Genomic DNA, 15715 nt, shown 5'->3' on the forward strand with positions numbered 1-15715 from the left:
CAATTAAAGACAACAGCTCTTTGAAATACCTTTATTTTTTTCTTTACAAAAAACACTGAAAACCCATGTTACAGACTGAGATGTTTTCAGTTTTATACCACATCTTCAAAATCCCTGATTTCTACACTGACATTTTATATACACCCAAAAGTACAGTAAATTCATGGTTTCCTCTTTCCTTATGCAACATTTTAATTTGTGGGGGTGCATGTGCATGCATGAAGTGAGTGTAGTGGTGACTGGAGAAGTGGGTATACTCAAAGTTTGCCAGAAATTTACCAAAAGGCCACAAGGTGAAGGAAAGGCGCCCTGTGTGAAAAATTCTATGAGAAATTGTGACATACACTGAATGGACTAATATGATAAATCCCATATCGGTCTTTAACAATCAGGCCAACCCAATCTGTACTGTGCAAGTAGGCTAATAGAAGGTTTTTGCTCTCAAAGTAATTTTTTTGAAATAAAAAAACACAATTGGATGTTCTAAGTCCATAACAATGCTTAAACCACATCCAGAGACCCCTTTTTGAGGTCTGGGAAAAATCTAAGACATTTGTATTTTTGAGTGTAGTTATCCTTTAATTCAAGTGAACAGGCACCTAGCACTGCTGCTTTGTTAGCAGTGTTTCTGTAGCACATGAGATGGAGTTGCAAAACAAATGGCCACTGGATTAATGCAAATAATCATGATATCATTCCGCCAGGTAGGCATTGGCTACTTTGTAGCTAGTTAACATTTAATTGGGAAGGTTTTTGGGAAAGACTTTTCATCTACCAGAAGATGTCTAGGCCTATCATTAGCGTCGCTCTATTTTTACTGTTCCTTAATTGTTTGAAATCATAGAAATGTGGAGGCAATTATTTTATAAAGACTTCCTCATATGCATTCTCCTGTTCTATTGGTTTTCTTTCAACTTTCTTTCATTGTCTAGCAGCCAAAGGCATTATCCTAGTCATATTATCAACCCATGATAGTTGTTGCACCTTTAGATCTTGCCTCTTTAAAAATGTCTACCTGATATTTCCATCTCTGTCCATGAAACCCAGTGTGCATTTTAGAACAAAGTTTTCCAGCATATTCCATTTTGGAACATTAGTGTATATCCTACAGCCTTGAACACATTGCTGCGCCTAAAATATGAAGAAATAATAGTTTATCAACATTTTAAGCTAAACATTCTGATCTGTTCCATCAGCCTTATTAATTGATACAGCGTATACCTCCACTACACTACTTCAATACACATTGTGGGTATTAAGAAGTGAGTATACGCAATGCCCACTGAAAAATAAGTGTGTATACGGCGTATACTTGCATACACCCTCCACTAAACCACTGCATGCATGCCTGTGCATGCTTGCATTTGTGTGTCTGCCTTTGTAGATCTATGTATGAATGCACCGTTTGACATCTGTTCTCATAGCTTGGACTACTGGTCTGCTCGGGTATCTTAGGAGGCTACCTCTGAGATGTGGTGTATATTGGACAGAGTGAGCTGAGCAGCCTCCTGTGCTGGGAAAGAGTGTCTGGTTCTCAGCCACAGCCTCCCGAACACTCCAGTGATCAGCAGTAGGACCACCAGCAGTCCTCCCAGGACAAACGTCTCCACCGAAAGCACACCTCCAGAGTCTGCAGGGCAAGAGATCGACAAGTCAGAGATGCAGGGATGTGTTCAGTTAGGGCACAACGTTAGCAAAACACAGAAGTAGGAAAATATTTTGAAATGGAAAACATAAATAAGCTGGGGTGCGTTCAATATTTTGGAACGTTCAGATTGAAATACAGTTGAAGTCGGAAGTTTACGTACACCTTAGCCAAATACATTTAAACTCAGTTTCACAATTCCTGACAGTTAATCCTAGTAAACTCCCCTTGGTCAGTTAGGATCACCACTTTATTTTAATAATGTGAAATGTGAAATGTCAGAATAATAGTAGATCATTATTTATTTCAGCTTTTATTTCTTTCATCACATTCCCAGTGGGTCAGAAGTTTACATACACTCAATTAGTATTTGGTAGCATTGCCTTGAAATTGTTTAATTTGGGTCAAACGTTTCAGGTATCCTTCCACAAGCTTCCCACAATAAGTTGGGTGAATTTTGGCCCATTCCTCCTGACAGTTGGTGTAACTGAGTCAGGTTTGTAGACCTCCTTGCTCGCACACGCTTTTTCAGTTCTGTCCACAAATTTTCTATAGGATTGAGGTCAGGGCTTTGTGATGGCCACTCCAATACCTTGACTTTGTTGTCCTTAAGCCCTTTTGACACAACTTTGGAAGTATGCTTGGGGTCATTGCCCATTTGGAAGATCCAAACTTCCTGACTGATGTCTTGAGATGTTGCTTTGGAGCAGTGGCTTCTTCCTTGTTGAGCGGCCTTTCAGGTTATGTCGATATAGGACTCGTTTTACTGTGGATATAGATACTTTTGTACTTGTTTCTTCCAGCATCTTCACAAGGTCCTTTGCTGTTGTTCTGCGATTGATTTGCACTTTTCGCACCAAAGTACGTTCACCTCTAGGAGACGCTCCTTCCTGAGCGGTATGACGGCTGCGTGGTCCCATGGTGTTTATACTTGCCAAAACTATAGTTTGTTAACAAGATATTTGTGGAGTGGTTGAAAAACTAGTTTTAATGACTCCAACCTAAGTGTATGTAAACTTCCAATTTCAACTGTACACATGCATTTCAATCCAGGTCTGTCTCTGCCATGTAGAATAAGGAATCATCTTGGCTCTATCACGGCATTTCTATCTACAATGTTCAACAATATTTGGCTACTGAATTTGGCTCTGTTCTTATTGGACAAGCTCAGGTTAGCACCTCCCTGTTTCACTCTAATACAAAACTTTTGTCTCTGCTGAACACAACCCAGTACAGTATGTTGGTGCTAATAAATAAAGGGCCTTTATTGTGAGACTTACTCAGGCTGGGTTGGTCACTCTCAGGCAGACGTCGCCTGATTGGTCCATAAGATACTGTATGGGACATGGCAACATCTCTTCTCATCCGCCTGGAGCTATCCTCAACAGAACAGTTCTGTTACATGAAGGGTGAAATGTTAAGGTACAACAAGCATTTGTATAGCTTAGTTAAAGTATTATCACAGCATTATTATCCTACTTACTTTTTCTTTTACATTTTCCAAAATGATCACATTTCTTTAATTAATACCAGTTGAAATAATAGGACTGTGAAAAAAAAGTGTTTTCATTGTCTTTATTTGTGACAGCAGTAGGCCCTTTCTATATACTAGGGTTTGAACAAGCCAGTGACCATCATCAGAATGAAGAAAGGGGGAGGGATCACTCACAGGCTGACAGACCCCAGGTGTGTTGTGACAGATCTGAACATTGCAGTGGAGAAACACATCCTTGTAAGAGCTGCCCACGAACTTGAACATTTGTATCCTGAACATAGCCTCTGGCCCCTGTCCATTCTTCAGCACTGTCAACGTCTGTTCGTTTGACAACACGGGGCAGCTGAAACACACATATGTGAGTCAGTGAGTGAGTGAGTGAGTGAGTGAGTGAGTGAGAGAGAGAGAGAGAGAGAGAGAGAGAGAGAGAGAGAGCAGGCAGTGGATCGCATCAGTATCAGAGGCAGCATGTGCAACCGTTGAATAAGATATCATACATTTTAGAATGTGTTGCTTAAACAAATCCATTACAATCATTCCTGGTATGGTATACTAACATCTGAAACAAAACCCAGAGAAAGAATCTACAGTCGCTTGTTTACATTAAACATATGCCATGTAAGAGCAGAGCACTTTGTGACTGTGACATATCCATCTTCCATAATGGGGAAGTATTAGGATTCTGGGAAAAAGACAAGGCAGATCCTCTAAAGTGTTTTCTTCTCAGATGTAGTAAACAGAAGTCCTTGTGCAAGTCATTGCTGTGCTGTTGCTAACAGTACAACATATGTCCTGGTTGTCAAGGACATGCACAGTTGTTGATCTGGGTCCTGGATCACGTGACGGGTCTGAAGTTGTTGTGTTACCCCCAACTCTTAAGTCTAAGCATTTCAGCAGCTCTTATTTCATATTTCAACAACGCCATTCCCGGAGGATTATGTGCTGGTGTCAAGTGTGGTTGAAAGTGTGACACTACAACAATATACAGGCCATTCGGAAAGTATTCAGATCCCTAGACTTTTTCCACATTTTGTTACATTACAGCCTTATTCTAAAATGAGGGAAAAATGTGGGTATTAAATTTAACATTTGCATACGCATTCAGACCCTTTACTCAGTACTTTGTTGAAGCACCTTTGGCAGCGATTACAGCCTCGAGTCTTCTTGGGTATGACGCTACAATCTTGGAGCACCTGTATTTGGGGATTTTCTCCCATTCTTCTCTGCAGATCCTCTCAAGTTCTGCCAGGTTGGATGGGGAGTGTCGCTGCACAGCTATTTTCAGATCTCTCCAGAGATGTTCGATTGGGTTCAAGTCCGGGCTCTGGCTGGGCCACTCAAGGACATTCAGAGGCTTGTCCCGAAGCCACTCCTACGTTGTCTTGGCTGTGTACTTAGGATCGTTGTCCTGTTGGAAGGTGAACCTTCACCCCAGTCTGAGGTCCTGAGCGCTCTGGAGCAGGTTTTCATCAAGGAGCTCTCTGTACTTTGCTCCGTTCATCTTTTCCTCGACCCTGACTAGTCTCCCAGTCCCTGACGCTGAAAAACATCCCCACAGCATGATGCTGCCACCACTGTGCTTCACCGTAGGGATGGTGCAGGTTTCCACCAGACGTAATGCTTGGCTTTCAAGCCAAAGAGTACAATCTTGGTTTCATCAGACCAGAGAATGTTGTTTCTTATGGTCTGATGAAACCAAGATTGTACTTCCGTCTGGCCACTCTACCATAAAGGCCTGATTGGTGGAGTGCTGCAGAGATGGTTGTCCTTCTGGAAGGTTCTCCCATCTCCACAGAGGAACTCTGAAGCTCTGTCAGAGTGACCATTGGGTTCTTGGTCACCTACATGACCAAGGCCCTTCTCCCCGGTTGCTCAGTTTGGCCAGGCTCCAAACTTCTTCCATTTAAGAAGGATGGAGGCCACTGTGTTCTGGGGACCTTCAATGCTGCAGACATGTTTTGGTACCCTTCCCCAGATCTGTGCCTGGACACATTCCTGTCTCAGAGCTCTACGGATAATTCAACCTCATGGCTTGGTTTTTGCTCTGACATGCACTGTCAACTGTGGGACCTTATATAGACTGGTGTGTGCCTTTTCAAATCATGTCCAATCAATTGAATTTACCACAGGTGGACTCCAATCAAGTTTGATCACATCTCAAGGATGATCAATGGAAACAGGTTGCACCTGAGCTCTATTTCGAGTCACATAGCAAAGGGTCTGAATACTTATGTAAAAAAAGGTATCTGTTTTTTCTAAAAACCTGTTTTTGCTTTGTCATTATGGGGTATTCTGTGTAGACTGATGAGGAAAACATTTAATTTAATCCATTTTAGAATAAGGCTGTAACGTAACAAAATGTGGAAAAAGGTATGCCATTTTTGAATTGTAATAAACAGAATGAAGAGCAATATGTGGTGACAGGGCTTATAATACACAGTGATATAAATGTTCCACTTTTCTTTTAAAATACCTGTCCTTAATGAAGGTGTACTGGATGTTGCTGTACGGGTCGTTGGTTGGGGTAGCCCAGCATCTCTCCACACGCAGCAAAAGATGAGCCGGTATCTAAGAGAGAGAGAGATACAAACCGGGACTGTAGTCAGTGACTAATTGACACCCCCCCCTACGCACAGATAGAGAGAGGTGTCTCCGGCCTACACTGCACTCAGTAAATATTTTGACCAAGTCAGCAGGTCAACAGATGTGCAGATAAAGAGAGAGTAAACAACAGTGGGAACTAGGGTTTCTTGGAAGCCAAAGATGGAGCAACAGACAATCACATTGGATCAGGGCCAATATACTTGACATGTACCGTACGTCTATTGCCAGGGCCAAAGACTGGTCTTCAGCGCAACACTCACTAAAGGTGCTCAACTTTATCTATCAAGAGGGAGAAACGTCTCAACCACGGTAAGCAGACAGTTAAATTGGGCCTATTCTATTCTGCACAGTAAGTTACACCACATTGGTTGGTACTTCAGTTAACTAGCCTAACTAAATATCTGCTGGTCATGATCAGCTCTGATTTCATATTGCAGCACCATTCCTAGAAGACTATGATGGTGTCAAGTGTGTTTGCAATGACAATTAGAAAACAAATCAGCATGGTCTCAGACTAGAAGTTACATAGTAAATGTAAATCCGGGACACTCAAATTAGTATGATATGTTAGGTATGGTTACATAAGACAGAAGGTTACCACCTTGCTAACGTTAGCCACAACATATTGTAATTCGTAACATCATATGTTTTGCAAATTCGTAACGTTGTACGAATTGTAATTTGCAACATATCATAAGAAATGGATGACAAACATCCACAAATGAATACATACCATGCAAAATGCAACATGTTGGTGCAACTATTTTGGTGTCCTGGATTTACATTTACTATGTCACGTCTACCCCTGAGTCCAGGTTGGGAAACAATACAACAGATTTCAAACAGAATGAAATCATATGATGACCTTTACCATGAAAACTTTAACGTAGATGTTGTCATCCAGTGTCAGTGAGGGCACAGTGGTCCACTTGTCCTCAAAGTCCTTGTCTTTATATAGCAACATGGACACAGAGAAGTTCCCATCTTCTGTGTTCAGAGTGATCATCCTGGAGAGAACAGTTACAGTTACAGGTCCATTTTGCTTGGGTTACAGTTACAGGTCCAATTTGCTTGAGTTACAGTTACAAAATTCGATTAGAAGTGATTGGATTGATGTATTCTACAAACAGCAAGCACTACATAGAACATAAAGCGACGTCTTCTACATCAAATCAAATTTTAATGGTCAAATACACATTTTTAGCAGATGTAATTGCGGGTGTAGCGAAATGCTTCTAGATCAGCTTCTTTGGCCAATTAAGACTCTGTGAATAATGTTAATGAAATTTCAAACCATGTATTAATGAACTCGTAACGAAAATCCATAACCCTTTTTGAAGGCCATAAGTAGACATCTTACTTGACATCCACCCTGATCATGTTTTCCCCATTAGGTTGCTGGACCATGTAGTTTATTGGGTAGCGGCAGACAAACGTGATGTTTATGTAGTTCCTTGTGATGACATCCGAATCGTTGTTGCGTATGGTGTTAATGAACATAATATGTGTGTCATCCGATGCCTAGAAAGAGAAGTATGAATCGTTATTGTGGATGGTGCAACTTTGGAAGCAAGTCAATGAGTCACTTAGGAAGTAAAGTGCATTCGGAAAGTATTCAGACCCCTTGACTCTTCCCACGTTACGTTACAGCCTTATTCTAAAATGGATCAAATGTTTTTCCTCATCAAACTACACACAATAATCTATAATGACAAAGTGAAAACAGGTTTTTAGAACTTTTTGCACATATAAAAAAATACAAAAATAAATTGAGCTCAGCTGCATCCTGTTTCCATTGATGAATCCTTGATGTTTCTACAACTTCATTGGAGTCCACCTGTGGTAAATTCAATTGATTGGACATGATTTGGAAAGGCACACACCTCTCTATATAAGGTTCCACAGTTGACAGCATCACTTCTGGAGGAAACCTGGCACCATTCCTACGGTGAAGCACGGTGGTGGCAGCATCATGCTGTGGGGATGTTTTTCAGCATCAGGGACTGGGAGACTAATCAGAATCGAGGGAAAGATGAATGGAGCAAAGTACAGAGAGCTCCTTGATGAACCTGCTCCAAAACCTGCTCCAGAGCGCTCAGAATCTCAGATTGGGGTGAAGATTCACCTTCCAACAGGACAACGACCCTAAGCACACAGCCAAGACAACGCAGGAGTGGCTTCAGGACAAGTCTCTGAATGTCCTTGAGTGGCCCAGCCAGAGTCCAGGCTTAAACCTGATCGAACATCTCTGGAGACCTGAAAATAGCAGTGCAGCGACACTCCCCATCCAACCTGAGAGAGCTTGAGAGTATCTGTAGAGAAGAATGGGAGAAACTCCCCAAATACAGGTGTGCCAAGCTTGTAGCATCATACCCAAGAAGACCTGAGGCTGTAATCACTGCCAAAGGTGCTTCAACAAAGTACTGAGTAAAGGGTCTGAATATTTATGTACAGTTCCTTTCAAAAGTACTCATCCCCTTGGCGTTTTTCCTATTTTGTTGAATTACAACCTGTAATTTAAATGGATTTTTATTTGTTTTTCATGTAATGGACATGCACAAAATTGTCCAAATTGGTGAAGTGATTAAATAAAAAAAGGAAAAGTGGTGCGTAAATATGTATTCACCCCTGTTGCTATGAAGCCCCTAAATAAGATCTGGTGCAACCAATTACATTCAGAAGTCAAATAATTAGTTAAAGTCCACCTGTGTGCAATCTAAGTGTCACATGATCTCAGCACACAGTTGAAGTTGGAAGTTTACATACATTTTGGCCAAATACATTTAATCTCAGTTTTTCACAATTCCTGACATTTAATCCTAGTAAATTTCCCTGTTTTAGGGTCAGTTAGGATCACCACTTTGTTTTAAGAATGTGAAATGTCAGAATAATAGTTGAGAGAATGATTTATTTCAGCTTTTATTTCTTTCATCACATTCCCAGAGGGTCAGAAGTTTACATACACTCAATTATTATTTGGTAGCATTGCCTTGAAATTGTTTAACTTGGGTCAAACGTTTGGGGTAGCCTTCCACAAGCTTCCCACAATAAGTTGGGTGAATTTTGGCCCATTCCTCCTGACAGAGCTGGTGTAAGTGAGTCATGATGGTCAGTCTCCTTGCTCAGTTCTGTCCACAAATTTTCTATAGGAATTTAGGTCAGGGCTTTGTGATGGCGACTACAATACCTTGACTTTGTTATCCTTAAGCCATTTGCCACAACTTTGGAAGTATGCTTGGGGTCATTGTCCATTTGGAAGACCCATTTGCGACCAAGCATTAACTTCCTGACTGATGTCTTTTCGATGTCGCTTCAATATATCCACATAATTTTCCATCCTCATGATGCCATCTATTTTGTGAAGTGCACCAGACCCTCCTGCAGCAAAGCACCCCCACAACACGATGCTGCCATCCCCGTGCTTCATGGTTGGCATGGTGTTCTTCAGCTTGCAAGCCTCCCCCTTTTTCCTCCAAACATAACGATGGTTCTATTTTTGTTTCATCAGAGGACATTTCTCCAAAAAGTACGATCTTTGTCCTCATGTGCAGTTGCAAACCGTAGTCTGGCTTTTTTATGGCGGTTTTGGAGCAGTGGCTTCTTCCTTGTTGAGCGGCCTTACAGGTTATGTCGATATAGGACTCGTTTTACTGTGGATATAGATACTTTTGTACCTGTTTCCTCCAGCCTATTCACAAGGTCCTTTGCTGTTGTTCTGGGATTGATTTGCACTTTTCACACCAAAGTACCTTCATCTCTAAGAGACAGAACGTCTCCTTCCTGAGAGGTATGATGGCTGCATGGTCCCATGGTGTTTATACTTGCGTACTATTGTTTGTACAGATGAACGTGGTACTTTCAGGCATTCAGAAATTGCTCCCAAGGATGAACCAGACTTGTGGAGGTCTACAATAAATAAAAATCTGTCTGTAAACAATTGTTGGAAAAATTACTTGTGTCATGCACTAAGTAGATGTCCTCACCGACTTGCCAAAACTATAGTTTGTTAACAAGAAATTTGTGGAGTGGTTGAATTTTTATTTTTAATGACTCCAACCTAAGTGTATGTAAACTTCTGCAACACCCCTAAGCAAGTGGCACCACCAAGCAAGCGGCACCATGAAGACCAAGGAGCTCTCCAAACAGGTCAGGGACAAAGTTGTGAAGTACAGATCAGGGTTGGGTTATAAAAAAAAGATCCAAAACTTTGAACATCCCACGGAGCACCATTCAATCCATTATTAAAAATTGGAAAGAATATGGCACCCCAAAAAACCTGCCAAGAGAAGGCCGCCCACCAAAATTCACAGACCAGGCAAGGAGGGCATTAATCAGAGAGGCAACAAAGAGACCAAAGATAACCCTGAAGGAGCTGCAAAGCTCCACAGCGGAGATTGGAGTATCTGTCCTTAGGACCACTTGAAGCCGTACACACCACAGAACTGGGCTTTATGGAAGAGTGGCCAGAAAAAAAGCCATTGCTTAAAGAAGAAAATAAGCAAACACGTTTGGTGTTTGCCAAAAGGCATGTGGGAGACTCCCCAAACATATGGAAGAAGGTACTCTGGTCAGATGAGATTAAAATCGATCTTTTTGGCCATCATGGAAAATGCTAAGTCTGGTGCAAACCCAACACCTCTCATCACCCCGAGAATACCATCCCCACAGTGAAGCATGGTAGTGGCAGCATCATGCTGTGGGTATGTTTTTCATCGGCAGGGACTAGGAAACTGGTCAGAATTGAATACAGGGAAATACAGGAAAATTCTTGAGGGAAACCTGTTTCAGTCTTCCAGAGATTTGAGACTGGACAGAGGTTCACCTTCCAGCAGGACAATGACCCCAAGCACACTGCTAAAGCAACACTCGAGTGGTTTAAAGGGAAACATTTAAATGTCTTGGAATGTCCTAGTCAAAGCCCAGACCTCAATCCAATTGAGAATCTATGGTATGACTTAAAGATTGCTGTACACCAGCGGAACCCATCCAACTTGAAGGAGCTGGAGCAGTTTTGCCTTGAAGAATGGGAAAAAATCCCAGTGGCTAGATGTGCAAAGCTTATAGAGACATACCCCAAGAGACTTGCAGCTGTAATTGCTGCAAAAGGTGGCTCTATTGACTTTGGGGTGGTGAATAGTTATGCACGCTCAATTTCTGTTTCTTTTGTCTTATTTCTTTATTTGTTTCACAATAAAAAATATTTTGAATCTTCAAAGTGGTAGGCATGTTGTGTAAATCAAATGATACAAACACCCCAAAAATCTATTTTAATTCCAGGTTGTAAGGCAACAAAATAGGAAAAATGCCACGGGGTGTGAATACTTTCGCAAGCCACTGTAAATGTGATTTTTCAGTTTTTTATTTGTAATAAATTTGCAAACATTTCTAAAAACCTGTTTTTGCTTCGTCTTTATTGGGTATTGTGTGTAGAATGATGCGATGTTTTACATTTTTTATACATTTTAGAATAAGGCTATAATGTAACAAAATGTGGAAAAAGTAAAGGAGTCTGAATACTTTCCAAATGCACTGTAACTGCAGATTGATAACCATGAAAGGGTGAGCTAGCACACGCTACACGTCACAAACCCTGCTACATTCACCAAAAGTTACCCCTCTTCAGCAAACTCTTTCCTTAATTTCCTGTGACATACTGTTAACATAAATATCACATTGAGTAGCTGGCCAGCCCATGCAAGATTTGGTTCTGGGTTCCAAGAAGACTCTTTCCCCAACCAGAGTACCTACGTACAGTAGGCAGCAGCACTGTCATTTTCTGTCACTATAGAATGTGTGAGTAATACAATTCAAATGTTTAGTAGAAGACTACTGACGTAGGCAGAAACCATAGAGGGGTTGGATGAAAAGGTTGTGACCGGGTTGTGTCCGGATCCCTGTTGAGAGCAACTGGAGGACTGGTCCCATGGCCATTGAGAAGGCCCCTTGCCCCTACTGTCCAGTACTGTTTTATTACCCCAGGGTAAATACACAGGGCCTACTGTCTGACCCACAGAGGCTGCGTCTTAAATAGCAGCCTATTCCCTATATAGTGCACTGACGTCTTCATTATTCTGTAGGAATAATGCTCTGTTCACTGACTTTGGGTTCTTATGAATGGTTAATTAACAAACTCATGCAATTTGACAGAGAGACCACAATGATTATGGCAATGGGGGACAAAATCTTCAAGTCCAATTTATTTTGGAGATTCATTACATTCCCACTTGCTATTCTCTCCGGTCCTGTCTGTGGGGTTCAAGAGGTTTAAGAGGGTCTACTTCTACCTCTCAAGGTGAAAGGAGGAGTGTTTGCTAACTGTGGCATTCCCTTCTTTTCCCAACAGTGTCTAATCCCAGATGCAAAGCGGACTTACTACTTTCACTAGGGCTGGTATGCTGAAGCAAAAGCCTTGTAAAACCTCAGAGGGTAGAGAAAGGGGGAGAGACCCCCCCCCCCCCACACACACACACACCCACAAAGCTGTGTTAACCTTTTGCTTGCTTTACAAGAAATGCCTCTGTGCATTCTAAGCAAGTGTTTCAATGACACTCATGGTCTTGAGTACAGATTTATACCACGCCAAAGTTAAAATTGTCCTCGGAGCTGTGCTCCTGCCACCACTGTATGAGACGCGGCTGGCAGGTAGTATAAAAGGGATGACTACAAAGTGGGCCAATGAATTATAGCCTGGCTATTCAGCAGGCCTGAAAACACGCTCATTTCCATGTCAATCCTGATAATTTAGAGCTCCCACCCACTCCTCGCTGTTTTGAATAAAGTCAGTGGCTCTTAGAAGGGCAAAGGAACAACACTCCCATTTTCTTTTAAATATAGGCTACTTATCCCTCCCATCTCTCTTTCTCTCTGTCTGGGTCTCTCCCTCACGCTTTTTACAGATTATGGGATCATTTCATTGCAGGAAACTGATAGCAGAGGTCCATGTACATAACTTATAAAGGAAAAGAGGTGTGATTCATGCTAGTTATTTTGAGCATTGCGTGTATCCAAACTCCCATTTAGCTCACCCAATTAAAGGGATACTTCGGGATTGTAGCGCAGTGACTGGAAGTCTATAGGTATATACTAGCATGCTAGCAGATACACATAGACTTCCAGTCATTGCGCTAACGCTAGTTAGCATTGGCTTGCGAAACTACCTCTAACTTCCTCCATACTGGACACAGAGACATAAAAAGTCCTTTTTCTGGCACAAACCAGTGCAGGGAAGTTCTACAATACTACACCAGACGTCAGGCCAGAGCTCAGTATAACAGAGGTGCATCGTAAAATTAGATAATTTACTGTGATGGGGATTTTATGTGGCTGGTAAAAGAGATCCAAACTGTAGTTTGTCTCCATGTTACTGGTGCTTATGTTTTTCTTCTTTGTCAGGGTTGCTCTGAACGATAAAGGTTACTACTTTGTTTACTTTACCGATTTAAATCCATCATAGTTGGCGTAGACAAGTAAATCTTAAATCTCCCAAAGCAATCATCAGAGAATGGCAATGAAACTCCCTCTAATATGAAAGGGCCTTTCTAGGGGTGGAAAAGCTCAAAGTCTTACCATGATCGTCCCACAGTCAGAGAGATTAGTCTTGATGCTGAAGACATAGTCATCTTCAATCTCAACACCACGGCACTCTGGGTCATTTAGGTGCAAATCCCAGACCTAAGAAAGAGAGGGACTTCACTAGAGAGCTACGGTTGACCCACCTGACAGCCTTAATATTAAAATGTCGATTTGGTTCTTGTTGTGGAAATGACTAGGGAACACAACAACACAACACAGCACAGCGGCAGTGATTTATTAGTTCAAACTTCACAGTGAGTTAATGGTAGGTAAGCTGTAATATCAAGAAACACTAATTCTGGTTGACACTGAACTTACATAAATGGGTGGCAATTTATTGAGGAAGAAGGCACTGGGAATGACTACCTCCATCTGGTCATTGGTGCAGAGGACAGTTTCATTGAGCTCTAGAAGAGAAGAAGGGGTCAGCGGGACAACGCTTAACAAACCCTGTCCCCCTGACCCTGACATGATATCAGATCATATGAAATATGTTACGAATTTTTAAATGTAATGCATTGTTATTCCATTTTTGCAAGTATGCAGTTATTTATAAAATATATTTATCCCAGTTATTATGTAGGGCAGTTGTGGCATCAGTATGGTCACAGAAAAAATTACAACTACAGATTCCATTCTCCGATATGTTCCATCCCAGACTCCAAACCGTTTCCCCAGTTAAAACATTATTCTGGGCTCCTCCTCTAATATATGTGGTCTCTAGATTTCAACAGGTGCTTATTGTTTAACAAGAGCAATCAACATTAAGACCACATCAAGAAACAGACCCCCCCCCCCCCCCCAAAAAAAAACACATTACATCAAGTTATGGACTTAAATTAATGATATATACCCATTGATTCTTGAAGAATATAACTTATAAATGCCTAATGGACCTAAGTTCGATTGTCATACCGCATCAGAACCCAACATATAAGCTTGTTTAACTCCAATGTTTGTAAACAATGTAAATGTGAATAAAACACGGTGTCGCCTCAAAACGTGTTTAAAACTATAATTTTGAGAGCATGAATGATCAGTTTTTGCATCCATATCTCCGTCTATGAATTTGAGAGTGGGTACATTTCTCCAGGCCCATCCCTCAGCTTTTTACCAAAACAGAGGCGGGGTGTCGCTTTGTTATTGTTTCAGTTAAGGATTCTAGATGTAAACTTGAGATTTGCCTACGAATAGGGTTGCAAAACTCCTAAAATGTTTCCCAAAATTCCCTGGTTTTTAAAAAATCCTGGTTGAAGAAATTCCAGCTTGGAGGTTACTATCAACTTATTCCCTGCTGATTACAGAAATCTTGCAACTGGGGTTTCTGAGAAGAAAAACCCCAGTGGATTTGAGGGATTTTTGCAATCCTGCTCATGAAGTAGTTGAACTGAACTCACCCTCCTCCTCAGGCTCCAGATACACAGCAGAGGTGACTGTCCTCACAGTGAGCAGGAGCCAGGCTAACACCAAACTGGCAGGTGTCATCTTCAAAGGGACTCGTGCTCTCTCTGGCTTCTCTACGGTCAGATACTCCAAACCTCAGACTACTGTCTTCTTGGCCCTTTCCCACAGATCTGTGAATCTTCTAACCTATTCACCAAAGTGTAGCTGTCAGGTTCAGACGTAGTGCCCACTCTCAGTGCAGTCCTCCAAACACAGCTCTAATGAACTAGGACCGAGAACCAGCCTCCCTCCCTCCCTTTCTCCAGACCTTAAAACACTAGCCTGAATGATGTCCCCACCAACAATGAGATTCCACACATGAATAGGGGGAGCCGAGGGGAGTCCAAGGTAACACACATAGATTTGCATCCCAAATGGCACCCTATTCCCTATATAGTGCACTACTATGGGCTCTGGTCAAAAGTAGTGCACTATGTAGGGAAACGGGAGCCATTGGGGACGTCGCCATACTACTGGGCCGTAGCCGGCGATGCCCTCTTCGTAAACATTGCACTGCGCAACTACATCGTCTTACTACGCACATCAACAAGCAAACTCATTAACATGTCAACAGAGACAATATGACAGGGGTGGTACTGCTTTTTTATCTGCTGTCTTTTGTCCATGCGTTTTTTTAAAGGCCATGGGGAAATCTTTACTGCTGCGTGGACCCCAGGCAATGGCTTTGTCCCAAATGGCACCCTATTCCCTATTTAGTGCACTACTTTTGACCAGGGCCCATAGGGAATAGGGTGCCATTTGGGATGCAACCAGTGAGAGGAAAAGAAGGTCTGCTGATGAGTCAAGGGCAGTTCACTGACACTGCCAATGGTCTAATTCTGTGTGTGTGTGCGCGCGTTCGTGTGTGTGTGAGTGAGTGTGTGAGGCTGTAACAGACAAGGAGCACCACAAAGGAAGAAGCTAGAAAGCTAGAACATGAGGAACATTTGATGAAA

The 15715-nt window shown here is 41.9% G+C and overlaps 1 protein-coding gene across 3 annotated transcripts; it reads right to left on the reverse strand.

Moving 5' to 3' along the window:
• Positions 1–17: 17 nt before the first annotated feature.
• LOC139553224 (pancreatic secretory granule membrane major glycoprotein GP2) lies at positions 18–15480 on the reverse strand. Of its 3 annotated transcripts, none has more exons than XM_071365318.1 (9): positions 14714–15480; positions 13635–13774; positions 13311–13415; positions 7105–7265; positions 6616–6751; positions 5614–5708; positions 3315–3483; positions 2926–3040; positions 18–1630 (listed from the first exon to the last, which is right to left on the reverse strand). In XM_071365318.1, exons 1-9 carry the CDS (start codon positions 14799–14801, stop codon positions 1452–1454), a joined length of 1188 nt encoding a protein of 395 aa, XP_071221419.1. In that variant the 5' UTR covers positions 14802–15480; the 3' UTR covers positions 18–1451. The 3 variants fall into 3 exon arrangements, with proteins under 3 accessions (XP_071221419.1, XP_071221418.1, XP_071221420.1); XM_071365317.1 differs by having other exon boundaries at positions 13635–13780; XM_071365319.1 differs by having other exon boundaries at positions 13635–13723; positions 14714–15471.
• Positions 15481–15715: the final 235 nt, after the last annotated feature.

This window comes from Salvelinus alpinus, chromosome 25 (genome assembly GCF_045679555.1).
Source record: "Salvelinus alpinus chromosome 25, SLU_Salpinus.1, whole genome shotgun sequence".
Lineage (NCBI taxonomy): Eukaryota > Metazoa > Chordata > Actinopteri > Salmoniformes > Salmonidae > Salvelinus > Salvelinus alpinus.

Coding starts and splice junctions, on each gene's coding strand:
- LOC139553224 (XM_071365317.1), bottom strand. CDS start 14,801: ATGACACCTGCCAGTTTGGTGTTAGCCTGGCTCCTGCTCACTGTGAGG. Junction 5,709..6,615: donor TCTACGTTAAAGTTTTCATG/GTAAAGGTCATC, acceptor TCTCTCTCTTAG/ATACCGGCTCATCTTTTGCT. Junction 3,484..5,613: donor TACACCTTCATTAAGGACAG/GTATTTTAAAAG, acceptor TGTGTGTTTCAG/CTGCCCCGTGTTGTCAAACG.